The 12869-nt window shown below is 35.3% G+C and overlaps 1 protein-coding gene across 1 annotated transcript; it reads right to left on the bottom strand.

Annotated features, from left to right (window-relative positions):
* Positions 1-370: 370 nt before the first annotated feature.
* LOC146137037 (uncharacterized) lies at positions 371-11799 on the bottom strand. Its single transcript, XM_083396322.1, has 21 exons — positions 11496-11799; positions 10022-10288; positions 9755-9869; positions 9235-9425; positions 9045-9159; positions 8354-8535; positions 7484-7595; positions 6498-6682; positions 6196-6313; positions 5663-5853; positions 5093-5204; positions 4831-5027; positions 3624-3917; positions 3129-3293; positions 2964-3062; positions 2289-2509; positions 2032-2199; positions 1769-1955; positions 1375-1498; positions 1232-1302; positions 371-654 (listed from the first exon to the last, which is right to left on the bottom strand). The coding sequence occupies exons 1-21, from the start codon at positions 11797-11799 to the stop codon at positions 371-373; spliced, it is 3702 nt and encodes a 1233-aa protein (XP_083252448.1).
* Positions 11800-12869: the final 1070 nt, after the last annotated feature.

Raw genomic sequence — 12869 nt, 5'->3', positions numbered from 1 at the left:
AAGCCCATACAGAAGTAGGTAGCATTTTGAACGTTTCGAATAAGTATTTATTCATTTTCAACATTGGGGTTATTGAATAGCAACGTAGCAGCAGCAATATGAATATATTGCACATTGGAAACAAAGATATATACCTAAAAAAACAAAACAAAAAAATATTCAATCATGTGCTTTAAAACAGAACTAATATATGTAAGAAACAGCAGGATTTAAACATACCGGCAAAGTGTGACAGCAATGGTTTGTTACTGCATTGTAGGCTACACTTAACTGGAGCATTTAAGAACTTATCGTTATCTAGGTGTTTCGTAGTCGGGAGATTGTACATAACAGTATACGTTTAATTCATTCATGTTTTTGTTAAGTTGCTCTATTTGACTTTCTCGTACACAGATTGCACAACAGCTGCATCACTATTAACAAACTGCTCATAAGCTGTGTTTTCACTTGCACCAGCAAGTTGGTTGCTGTTGGCTCCAACATTTACGTTTTCGTAAGCGACATTGTTCGACACGTAAGCGACGGGAATGACGTAATCGGAATCGTCACCGGATGCTTTGATGACGTCAGCATTCGGGGAAGCTGCAAAGCTGGTGTTGACGTAGTTGTGACGTGAAGTTTGAGCATTGTCAAGGTCAGAATGGTAGTCGTTGGCTGCAAATAATGTTAACATCGCAAAACTTGTTATTCGCAGCGGAGTCGATTAAAATCAACCAGAGTACGACTCCAGTCTTTATTCCACCCGTTTACTTAACTAAAGTAGTAGTTAAACTCGGCTAACAACTTATAGGGGTGCCATGTAAATCACCCACCCTCATAAAGTTGTTGGAAAATATTTCAATATATGCTATTCCATTTCATTTTTGAAATTTACAGTTTGGGACCTTATTGGTTTTCAAAGCTGATACTAACATGTGTTTAAGCTGGCTTGATTTGTTGCGCAACATTGGTGCACAAAAATTCGCCTAAACATCCAACCACAAAACCTTGATGCATTAATTGAATCAAACGTAACCTTGTAGGCTTGGTTTACTCGGTAAATGTAATATTAAGGAACCCAGTTATACGGAATATTATGATTATATTGTCGCATATTTTCAGCGTCTCTATCTTATTTATTCATGCTATATTGCAGTAAAAATGCTCAAAGCATTACATTGTATAAAAAATTTACCCGGGAAACGTATGTTGCTAAGAAAAACCCAACAATAATACATGGATAGTACTTTACCTTTATTAGCAGTTGTTCCCGAATTCATATTGTTGCTTGATCTTTTCCCGAAACTAGACCGAATTTGGTTTCTGTATTAAATTGTACATTCGTGATAAGTTTGATTTACCGTTCAGACACATTGTCCGTATATTATTGCTTACCTTTTAATGAAGACAACAACAGCAGCACATATGACAACTATTAAAGCGCAGGCAACACCCACTGGTACACCTACGGAAGATTTGATATTCGGTTGTATTTCGGTGGTTGAAATAGATGGCGAATCTGTATTTAAAAAAATCAAATAACCACATTGTACTAATGTACTATCTTGTGACAATAAGTTATTTATATTGTATTACGTATTTTATTCAAAAAAGTTTAAACACAAGAAACTAATTTCATAAAAATACAAGTGACTTACTTACTTGTATTTTTACACTGATGATGGCACGAGGTATTGCCGAAACGTTGTAACAGCAAAATGTCGATTTTATTAAATATAATGGCTTTAATCATTTATAGTTTTATTGTCATTTAAAAATATTTTCTCACCTGGTGGCAAGTAACATACGCCATCTACCGGAAGAATTGTATTTCTACAAGATGACGTCATGGGATGAAAATCCATTGAAATCGTTTCTCCTCGATTTATTGAAAAATTATGAGTTATTAAAACTGAAGGTTTCAAGGCGACTTCGGAGATTATACTTTGGTTGTTGATGCTTCTCTTTAATTTCAGCTAAAAATAAAATATAAAGCAATGAATTCAATGACTTCCTGTATATATTAATAGAAAACAATAGAGTAACTCGAACCTTAGCGCTTAAGATGGCTGCCACAGTCGAGTGGGGCATTGTGATTCTGACTTGGCAGATTTGATTTGCAAGAGTCAGCTGTGAAACAATCTTCTCAAAAACATCTGAAGTTGATCCAGAAACTGAAGGTGTTTGAGGGACTTTCCAGAAATCAGGAAACAACTTGATCTAAAAATATTACCATAATATTTTCAAAAATAAACTATGATTCTTAAGTTATCGAGCTAATTTCAATGAAAAATATTAATATTATTTACTTGAATATTGTATTTTTGATTTGCAACCAGTGTTGGAGATGTTGTTGTGTAAATGTAATTTGTAGAAGCGCTTTGTTTGTAATCTACAATGATGTTAATTGATTTGTCAGAACTTTGTGCAATCAGCTGAAATTTGAAATCCCGGGAATATTTTGTTTCGTCAACCCACTTCACAGTTATTTTATCGCGGTGGCACTTGGTAGCTTCAGTAAAACGAATTACTAAAATATCAAAAACGAAATGTTAATCAACTATTGTAAATAACCCAACAGATATCAACACATACACAAGTTGTACAATTAACTGATTGTCTAAACTATTGCCATCTTTTAACTATAGTTAGTCTTGACAAAAAAAAACTGTAAGCAGTTTGTAAAAGTAGCGTGTAAAATAGAAATGTATTAGATGACTTAACAGTCTTTCGCCGCCCCCCTGGGAACTACGGACGCTTCTTTTTTATTCAAATTTTTCATGCATGTACCGGTACCGTTGTTCCGAAACAAATTTAAATCTATCCATTAGTTACCAAAGGTTGGCTGTTGATATTTATTAAAACAAATAGTTAATCCATAAAGTCATGGGCAGAGATAAAGCGTTTTATTACAAAGCTAAGAAACTATCACAATACTTAGGCTGTATGTGAATTAAGATGTAACTATAGGGCATCCTACTTACCAGGAAATACACACAGGACAGGTAAAGAAGCGTTGCAATTTTTCAATTGAATCCCTCCGTGTTGAAACGTTGTACAATCAGTTTGAGTTACGTTGGTTGCTTTAAAATAAAATGACAATATTAACAGTAAATCACAAAGCACAAGTCAAAGTTTGTCAGATTTACCGTTGGTCCAAACTGCTTGTTTTGTTGAAGTGGCTAAAGAACTTCCTTTGAGATATTCAGATGACGGTAATTTCCCTCCGTTGTTTTCACAATGCAGTTTGGCATTAACTTGACTTTTGCTGATGCTGTAGCGGACGAAGAACTGTCCATTGTCGAACAGCAAGTCTACAAAATGGTTGAAGAAAAAACATATGGTAAATCAATCTTTTAAATTAGTTCTGCCTTAAGCATATATTGACTTGATAACACATCAGAAAACTTTCAAATATTTTCAACATATTTACATGTTCAACATTTGCTAAATATAAACATACGTTATTTGACTCTTAAAAAATCACGATAATCAATTTTCGTTGATCTACATTCAACATCTTAACATGGTATTTTTAAATCGTTGTGGCATGGACAATATTTCGCGTATTTTCTACGGATATAGCCAAGAAAAATAAACAAAAATATGAATAAATAAATCAAACTTTTATTTAAATACCCTACCTTTGTTGATTACAGCAGCATTGCTTGCGACACCTTGTCCATTTTCAGCCCAACACTTTACACTTGCGTTGGCGCCAAATATCGCGGAAGCCTCTATTGTTAGTTGTGACGTCACTGTGTTGTTTGTCCGGTGGATTGTGACGTAGGTTGGCGACGCGTCGCTGTGGATTGTGACGTTTTGGTGGTTGATGGTCCAGTGAAAGGTGGTCGACTGGTCGGCGGCAAACGTACAATTCAACGACTGTAATTGGCTGTATTCGCTTGGAATTGACGAATTCAGAAACCTGGGTTTGACTAAAAAAAGCAAAACATATCGGGAATTTAAATCAGGGGCAGGTTAAAGAGTGGCCATGCCCCCTTAAAAACTATATTTCGTCTAATTCGCGCTTAATTTCTATTGCTTTATAAAATACCTGATTTCTTTGCAAACCATGAAAAAGTTTTAAAATATGACAATCAGGTCGCAAAAGTTGCACCATAGTTTCTTTAAAATAAAAAAATTCAAAATCTGAAAAACCTTAAGTCGGTTTTGGCCAACATACTTACAAAACAAAATGCCTTAAACCTATTTGAAATCTTACCTCTCACAGTTATAGACTTTAATAAAGTTGTTTTGACTTGATAAAGGGAAAATATAAACCACCTTTAGATTAGGACTTAAAAATATTGGCCCGCTAAACTTGTGATTCGAAAACCGTGTGCCTCGTGACATACTCCATTGTGCCACTAACCTGTGTTTTGCATGAAACTAAACTCATAATAACACAAATAGGCAGGCGGGCAGGCAAGTGTGAGACATTGCACACAATCCAAACATGCCAATCTATCGCCTTTAGCAAAACTGAAAGGGGGTAAATGGCTGTTGTGTTGTTAAATTTAATTCATAATTTTTCGTTTGGTGTTCCAGTAATTTTATTTTAATGAATTGAGTGTTTCTTAAAACGATTGAAAACCATTGTATTTTTAGCTGAAAATAATATGTTGTTTACCTAATACCTTGCCTAGATAGGTTGTATGGTAATTTATATTTGTACGATTTTCTTCAAAGTTTGCCGCGAATGTTTTTATATATATGCTGTGCCGTCTAAACGTTTGAGAAGCAATGCGCTAAACGATGCATTAAGACCTTAATTATAAGTAACTATAAAAAATACAAAGTAGAACTAGTCGAGGTGCCAGTTTATAAAATCATAAAACAAAAACCTACCAACAACCGTTAATGTTTCTTGCAGTGAGGTTAAGTTGGTTTCACCGACTGTGTTGCTGGCGTGGCATACGAAACTTCCTGTTGTAGTGGGCAAAGGATTTACAAAATCCAGATACGTCACAGTCTTGTAGGCTGTCTTTTTGTGAACTGTTTGGTATATACCTTCGCCAGTATTGGTTGATACGTTCACCGAATTTCTGTTTAAATCACATTTTAGTTTTATTCTCGTAAACTATTTGTTCCAAGTTTAAGAGTATCTTACTTTGTCCAATAAACTTGTGGTTGCGGGAATCCGAATGATGTGCAATTAACTTGCGTCCTGATGCCGTCTTTAAGCGAAACTGTTTTCTTTGACAAGGAGATGTTTGCTTTGACTAAAACCAATTCGTAACAAAACGTTAAAATAAATTTACTCGAAAAACTTGTGTGAGCCCATGACCAACACCAATCGCTAGGGATGTCCGATAAAATCGGAACGGAGTGGTATCGGTGCCGATCCGATATCAAATCAAAATAGAAATTTTGGCCATTACACAAACTTAGCAATTTAATCTTTAACGGTTAATTTAAAAAAAATAGTTGGCTGAGAGCTGGTGATAACTAAACGTCTAAACGGTACGGTAAAGCACTTTTGTTGACCTTCTAAACTTTTTTATCTCACCATGCTTTGCTTATTTCAGCAAAGGAATGACGTCATTTGTTATCAGGTCGAAGAGCGATACTTTTGGTCAAACCTTTTGTGTATCGCTATCGGGATGTAATATCAAGTACCTCCTATCCCACTCATGGTTTATTATAACAGGACTAGGGCCTACTGATGCATCGCACTTACCTTGTAAATAGAATGTGGTGTCAACAACGGAAGGAGGATTGTTGTTGGTTGCTGTGCATTTGTAAGCTCCAACTTGTTCAATGCTTGTGGCTGTGAAGTGGAGACGCGACTTCACTTGGTTGTGGGAAACTGCTGTAGTAACTTGGTGCACTTTAGCCGACGCCGATATATTGGTTATTGTGTGGCCATTTCTATATGAAATAAATGCGCGTTCAGTTTTAAAATAAACCACCTATTAACAAACACGGCTAATATAGGGCGGACATATGTAAATAGTTCTTGAAATAGATCATGTACTAAACACTAAAGTTTTTTTCAGGACCTGCACTGAAAAAAATGGTTATAACAAAAGAAAATGCAACATGTCGTAAAAGCACAATTCGTTTGTTTGATGCTAAAGTAATCTTTAGGCGAAAATAATTTCTACTAAATCGGGTAATAATTCTGTTTTTAATATAATATGTGCTGAGATCCGCGTTCAACACTATAAAGATAAAGCTGTTCTAATTGAGTAGCCCTGATATAGACCGTACCTTGACCAGTAAACGTTGGGCTGGCGCCAACCAAGTGACACACAATCGACGTAGAAAGCCTCAGGAAATTGTGTAACTTTCCACGTCGATGATGGCGAAAGAGATATATTTGCTCGAACTAAAAATATGATTATTTTAAAATATAAACATGTATACACGTACGTGTACAAGGTCTTTTGATAAAATATATATTGGCTTACGCGTCATAGAAGCTTTTAATAGATCTATTGATTCGTTAATCTTTTGAAGGCTTCCAGGGTATTTAAAGAATCGATATAACCAGTATAGAAGTATTTACATACCCAGAAGTTGAAATAGTTTACTATGGACTGCTTCTGCGTTGTTCGCTTCGCAATAATGACGCCCCGATAAAGCAACGCCAATATTTGTTAGATGTAGGTTTGCTGTTTTCCCATAATTTGTGCTGTCGGTGGAAATGGTCTGATAATATTGTTGGCTGGTGTCGGAGGAAACCAACAAGGTTGACCTAAAAGTAAATATGTGTCAAGAAAGTTTTGCAAATGTTTGTAGCAATATATTCGTCGAGTTCTTTATAATTATTTAATCCAGTAAATGACGTTACTGAACGCAACTATACAATAAAGGTGACGAATTTCGGTTAATCCACCGCCGGTGCTAATTAAAATTATGTAAGCCATTATTTGATGAAACACGGCACTTATCACTAATGGGCTGAAAATTATTTTTGGTTTACAAGTTTATATTCCATTTGATGATACAAATTATGATTTTCAATCCTAAAAATGTGCTTTTTTCAATTTAAAAGTGTTACGCCATAAGTACAGTTAAAAAAAAAATGTTAACCTCTGTTTAAAAAACTCGAATTGTCAAAGGCCAAGCATTCCATGCCAAAGCAGTTTATTAAGAATCTCAAATGCCATATTTGTACAATAAAAACAAAGGCTTAGAAATGTGCTACAATAATGTTTTGTCTGAGGCTTGTGTAAACAAACCGTATGTACTTGTTTATATGTGTTTATGTAAGACAATCATCGAAATGGCTAAACTTTATAACGTTAAGTCCACTTTGCCGAAACCGTTTTATTATAAGAATTACAACGTAGCCAATAAATGACTTAAAACAATTTTCGGTACGAATGTTAGGTTTATAACCGCCATTCTATTACTTGCTTGCTTCATTCTATAAATCGCATGCCAGTTTTAAACGGCGAAACATATTTGTGTGTATTTGTAAGAAATTATTAATTCTTTGTACACTGTTAATCGCTGTATAATGAAACGTAATCATTTCGCAATCATTACTTACCTTTTCCAAGTAATCTTTGGGATTGGAAAACCGTAGCTGGTACAAGTAACAGTTTTTGATTCTCCATGCTTTGCAGACAACTCATTGCTGGATAACGTTACGTTCGGTTGAACTGTATTAAATTAAGGGAAACGAAGTAAAAAAATTGTTTTTTAAGTAGTTTTAATCAGGGTGAATTTAGGACACAAGCTTAAGAGTCGAAATATCAAATATGAAGATTTTTGCGATCTACTTATCATCCCATTATGTACTGATATATATTCTTATGTATATAAAATTAATAATTACGCAGTATATACAAGCATACATACAAACAATAGGCACTGATTTGGAACCAAAAATTAGGCAAAAATAATTTGCTTTTTATTTAGTTTGTCAAGTTTATTCATAAATTTGCAAAGTGATGATTACGCGACACACTACAAACGATTTACAAACGATTTAAACACTTAGCTTTAAAAAGTAGGTTAAAGGCCACTTTGTTCGGTGAATAACATTTAAACGCGTTTTTCCCAGTCACGTTTCAATTCAGGATTCATCAAGGAAATAATCAGCGTTGGAGGAAGGTGGGCTGCTACTGTGACTTCCAATCATACGTAAAGAAAATTGCGCCAGACTTGCCGTAGTCATTAAAATACTTTTTGAATTGCTTACGCTTTGAAAAGCAACAAAATGTTTTAAATCAATGTTAATCTTGGTTTAACTAGGGATATGCGACACTTGTTATTGCATACATAAACGATATTAAGCACATGTTTTGCGAAAGTAATTTTTTAACAAAGGAAAATTTAGTATCCTGATTCCAGATAAATGAGCGTAAGATGCAAAAATGTTTTACAAATGACGAACGTGTGTATAGTTTGATTTTACCTGTTACAGTTACCGACTTTTGTTCGCTTCCAACAGAGCTTGTAACTTTGCAAACATACTCCCCACATTCGAGAACATTCTGAAGACTGATGTCGAGGGTTTGTTTTACGTAGAAAGCAGTTGAGTTCTCTTCATATTGACGGATTTTTAGACCACTGCTTGTTGCAACCGAAGAGCCAGACCTAACCAATTAAACGTTTCTATTAACCACTTCCTGTTGAGAAATAAATATACACTGTTTATAAAAATATAAATATGCACTGCTTGTACCACGTTACAATTTTCAATGGTTGGCCAAAATCGAAAAAATAATCACGACATGAGCCACATTAATTCAATAGTCAGCTAATTAGTTACAATGTATAACTACAATTTATAAGCAAAATGCGTCGCATGTGTAGTAACTAGACTTTTAAGTATCATAAAGTACATAACAAATGTGCAAAGTAGAAAAATAAACCACGACGAATGGCAGTATAATATACTGAAAGTCACAAAGCATAGGTTGTTTTTCGCCAAGAGCCAAAATTTAAGTTCTATGGCAGTGTGGCAAATGATAAAAAATAAGTAATATTAGTGTGATGCAAGGATATGTTTAAAATCCAAATGATCCAGTTAGAAGCAACAAGATTTAATGTAATTACTGAAAGTGGCTGCCCAGGCTGTGTGTACCACTAAGTCGTTTGCTTACCTCGTCCAATCAACTGTAGGCTTGGGGTGACCTCGCGATTCGCAGTAAACTTGTTGTGGAGTGTTGTATGAAGGAAAATTAATGGAAGACCTACTGGTTGCAATAGTTGGCCTAACTGTGTAAGAAAAACACACGACGTTAAAAAGTACATGTAAGCAGGAATGAAATAAAATTATTTTATATTACTTACCATATATGGTTAAAGTTTTAGTTTTGGTTCCACTTCCGTCCCAGTTGGTGGCCTTACACTCGTAATGACCGGCGTAACTTGAATCTGCAATGTTGATGTGAAGTGTAGATGTTCCTGACGTACTTCCACTTGCTGTGGTGGAGGTTTGGTAAACTTGTGCCGAAGTAACTGTGGTTTGCTCGACGTTGCTTCTGTCGAGGTAAAACAAAACGTTGTTATTAAGTGCAATAGCCAATTTGCCAACGGTATTGTAGTTCTATCCATCTGAAACACTACAAATGTGTGCGCTCTTCATTTTAACAATAGCACTTAAAACTAACATTTTGACACTTTTTTTAATTTTTATTGCATTAATTTATTGTTTATTTTTTAGTTCTTAAATTAATTCTCAAAACGAACCTATGTTTTTAGGCCTTGTTATTTATTCGTTTGTTATAAATAAGTACCCGAAGAGCGTTATTTTAACATATCTTTGGGCCGTCGCCGTTCAACAGAAATGAAGTGTAATAATTGCAAATACCTGAACCATCTGCATTGTGGCTCGTAATATCCTGAACAAGTGCAAGTTACAGATGTGGCCGCTTCAAAAGTTACTGTTAGAGGTGAATTGCTGGAATAACTGACAAGAACGGAACCTGAAATACCAGAAATTTAAATTATTTTTATTAGGACTGTATTCCCTGTTGGCCAGCAAAAGCTAATCAGAAAAATTTGAAATTGTATTGACAAGACAGCATTATGCAATATACTACCAAATGTAATTCAATTTGACTTCACGTATACTAACCTGTTGAAGTTGTTTTTGTAACAGTTGCGCTGCTGACTGAACCACTTCTACTCGTAATTTGTACTTTGTATCTTTTTATAGAAATCAACCCAGTAATTGTGTAACTTGTTGTTGTTGGATTAAATGTAGAAGCGGCAGAAGAGGCTATATCGATTAATTTCCAATACAAGAAATATGAAATAATAATTTCCCCAGGAACATTTGCCCAGCTAATTTTGATTTGTGTTTGTGAAGGCGTCAACCTCACATTATTTGGAGGCGAAGGAGCTGCAGAAATAAAAAAACAATTGTCATTTACACATTTAAAAGCCTAACGTCTATTCCTAACAAAGGTTTCAGCAACGTTTTTAAAAGCTGTTAATAAGACGGTATTATAATTTCTATAGTTAAATCAGTTTTAACCGGCAATGAATTGTATTGTAAGCGTTAAGATGGCATACAGTCTTAATCATTAATAAAACCTTACATTCAAGAAAAACATTAGTATTTTCAGCAGGCAAAGCAACACGGAAGTATCGTAGCTTCTATTCGTGTGGGTAGCGCCAATAAGCTTTGTGTATTTTCTCCCCACGTATGGCGCGAAATTAAAACTAGTCAAAATGTAAACAATGGCCGTCATCTTAGAGATTAAATTTATCTTCCTTGCCAAGTCAAAATATTTGTACGCTCAACAGATACCAGACGAAGTAAAAACAAAAACGTCAATACCTATCAATCAACAAAGGAGTTTATTAGATAATGTGCTTGAAAAACAAGACTACATCGATAAAACCTGATTTCGTGACTGTCGAAATATTGATATGTTATGACCTGTTGTTATGCTCTTTGAAGTGGGATCGCTAGTTGCTGTTCCGCTTTTAGCCCTAACATCAACAGTGTATGTTTGTCCAGGTGTTAAATCACTGATCGTTGTAGTTGTGCCAGCCGCAACGTTTTTAGACTGAGCGAATCCACCATTTGGAGTCCACGTCACCAAATATCCAGATGTAGCTCCATCACCAGTTGTCCATTGAACCGTAATTTGTGACTTTCCACCGCTGGTTGATTGAGTTAAAGTCACAGAACTTGGCGGCAACAACACTAAAAGGGTATAACTTTTTACTTTCCCGAATTTTTCTTGTTTAAGACCCTTATATAAGACAACCTGTAATGTGTATTTCAGACAAAAAATGAATGAGGTGGATATTTGGGCTTTGCTCAATATGTATGGTTTGCAGCAATAGTGTTGCACTTTTTAATACGTGGTAAATTAAATAATAGGCATACCTTGGGTAAAGGATAAAAATGTAAACTGTCATAGTAAGTTTAATCTAAATTGAATCGCTTAAGTAGGTAAAAATTGACACGAAAATTTCCATTTCACAAACAACCATTTTGTAGTTTCGCCTACAATCGGTTCGTCAGCTTACTAGTTTCATTTGACATCCGAACAGAAATGACTCTTAGTAAATTTAACACAACTCAAGTAAAGTACCTGTTGTTGTGCTTCTTGAAGCAGAGTCACTTAAAACTGATCCGCTTTTCGCTCGAATCTCAAACGTATAAGTTTGACCAGGAGTTAAAGAACTGGCGGTTGTGGTTGTAACAGTTGAAGCAACATCTAAAGGTTGTGTGGGTGAACCACCAGTTGGATTCCAAGTCACTCTGTATCCTGTCACTACATTCCCAGCAACAGCGCTCCAGCTAATTGCGACCTGAGAACTTGCACCAGTTGTTGACGGCGTCAATGTTAAAGCATTCGGAGTTGATGGAGCTAAAATAAAAGGAATAACGATCATTGAGCACGGTAAGCCAATAGCCAGACGGGTTGCGAATAGCCTTACATCTTAATGTTTATCACTGTTAAACGAAAACGGTAGAGAAGAGTTTTTTTTTTTATAAATCCTGGAATGCAGTCTAACAATCTTGAAGAGTCCAGACGGAGACGGCCATGTCCAGCCCCCTAAACTATATGTTTAAAAGTGAAAAGTCTTTTCCGATTTTATATTATATTTTGGATATTTTAAGGGATTCGTTCTAGCCTAAATGCAGCGTGTAATGTTTTCACTTTTTGCTGTTAAGGATTTCTACCAATATTTTTAGAAAAAAAATTTTTATTGTTTGCGCAAATCTATACCGTCTTTGCAATATTACCAATAAACCGGGTAGCATTATGTTTTTCTGTGCTTTACGCGATCTCGTTACGCGATTTCGGTCCACCGGTGCTTTCATATGCATCGATGGTTAAACTAAAACAAATAACTTCTATCTTTGAGTTTTTACGTTTCTCATGCAAACGGCCTTTTTAGCAAACTTCTTAAAATCGCCTATACAATAAAACCCACACCCTACAATACAAATGTGTGAATCTCTAAACATTGCCAATGCGTTAGCCTTTCTTTCTTTTCCACAAAACAAAATAAACAAGTTTTCGCGCTTTTCGCTACAAGCAAACTACTGCCATAAGGCATAAAACATATTTCAGAATAAAACCCAAACGACAAGCACTCAATAGTCGACAATTATGTTCCACTTTTAGGTATTTGAAAAAGTTATCGTAGCTTTTGCGCCTATAACCTTATTTCTAGCTGTACACTGTAACAAACATCCTTTAAAAGGTATAGTATAAATAAAATTATGCCATTTTCATCAGCGGTGGACAAATTCCATCAGAAATATAATAACAACTCTATTCCGCTAATCGTATTTTGCACGCCTCTGTCCTCTGTGTCACACTAACCTGTTGTTGTTGTACTTGAAGTAGCACCACTTACAACCGATCCACTTTTAGATCGAACATCAACGGTGTATGTTTTTCCAGGTGTTAAACCAGTGATGGTGGTTATAGTTGTGCAAGAGCCAACGTCTC

This window comes from Ascidiella aspersa, chromosome 8 (assembly GCF_963924565.1).
Source record: "Ascidiella aspersa chromosome 8, kaAscAspe10.2, whole genome shotgun sequence".
Taxonomy (NCBI): domain Eukaryota; kingdom Metazoa; phylum Chordata; class Ascidiacea; order Phlebobranchia; family Ascidiidae; genus Ascidiella; species Ascidiella aspersa.
Note: the sequence above shows the minus strand (reverse complement) of the source record. Positions and strands in the feature narration are given on the sequence as shown.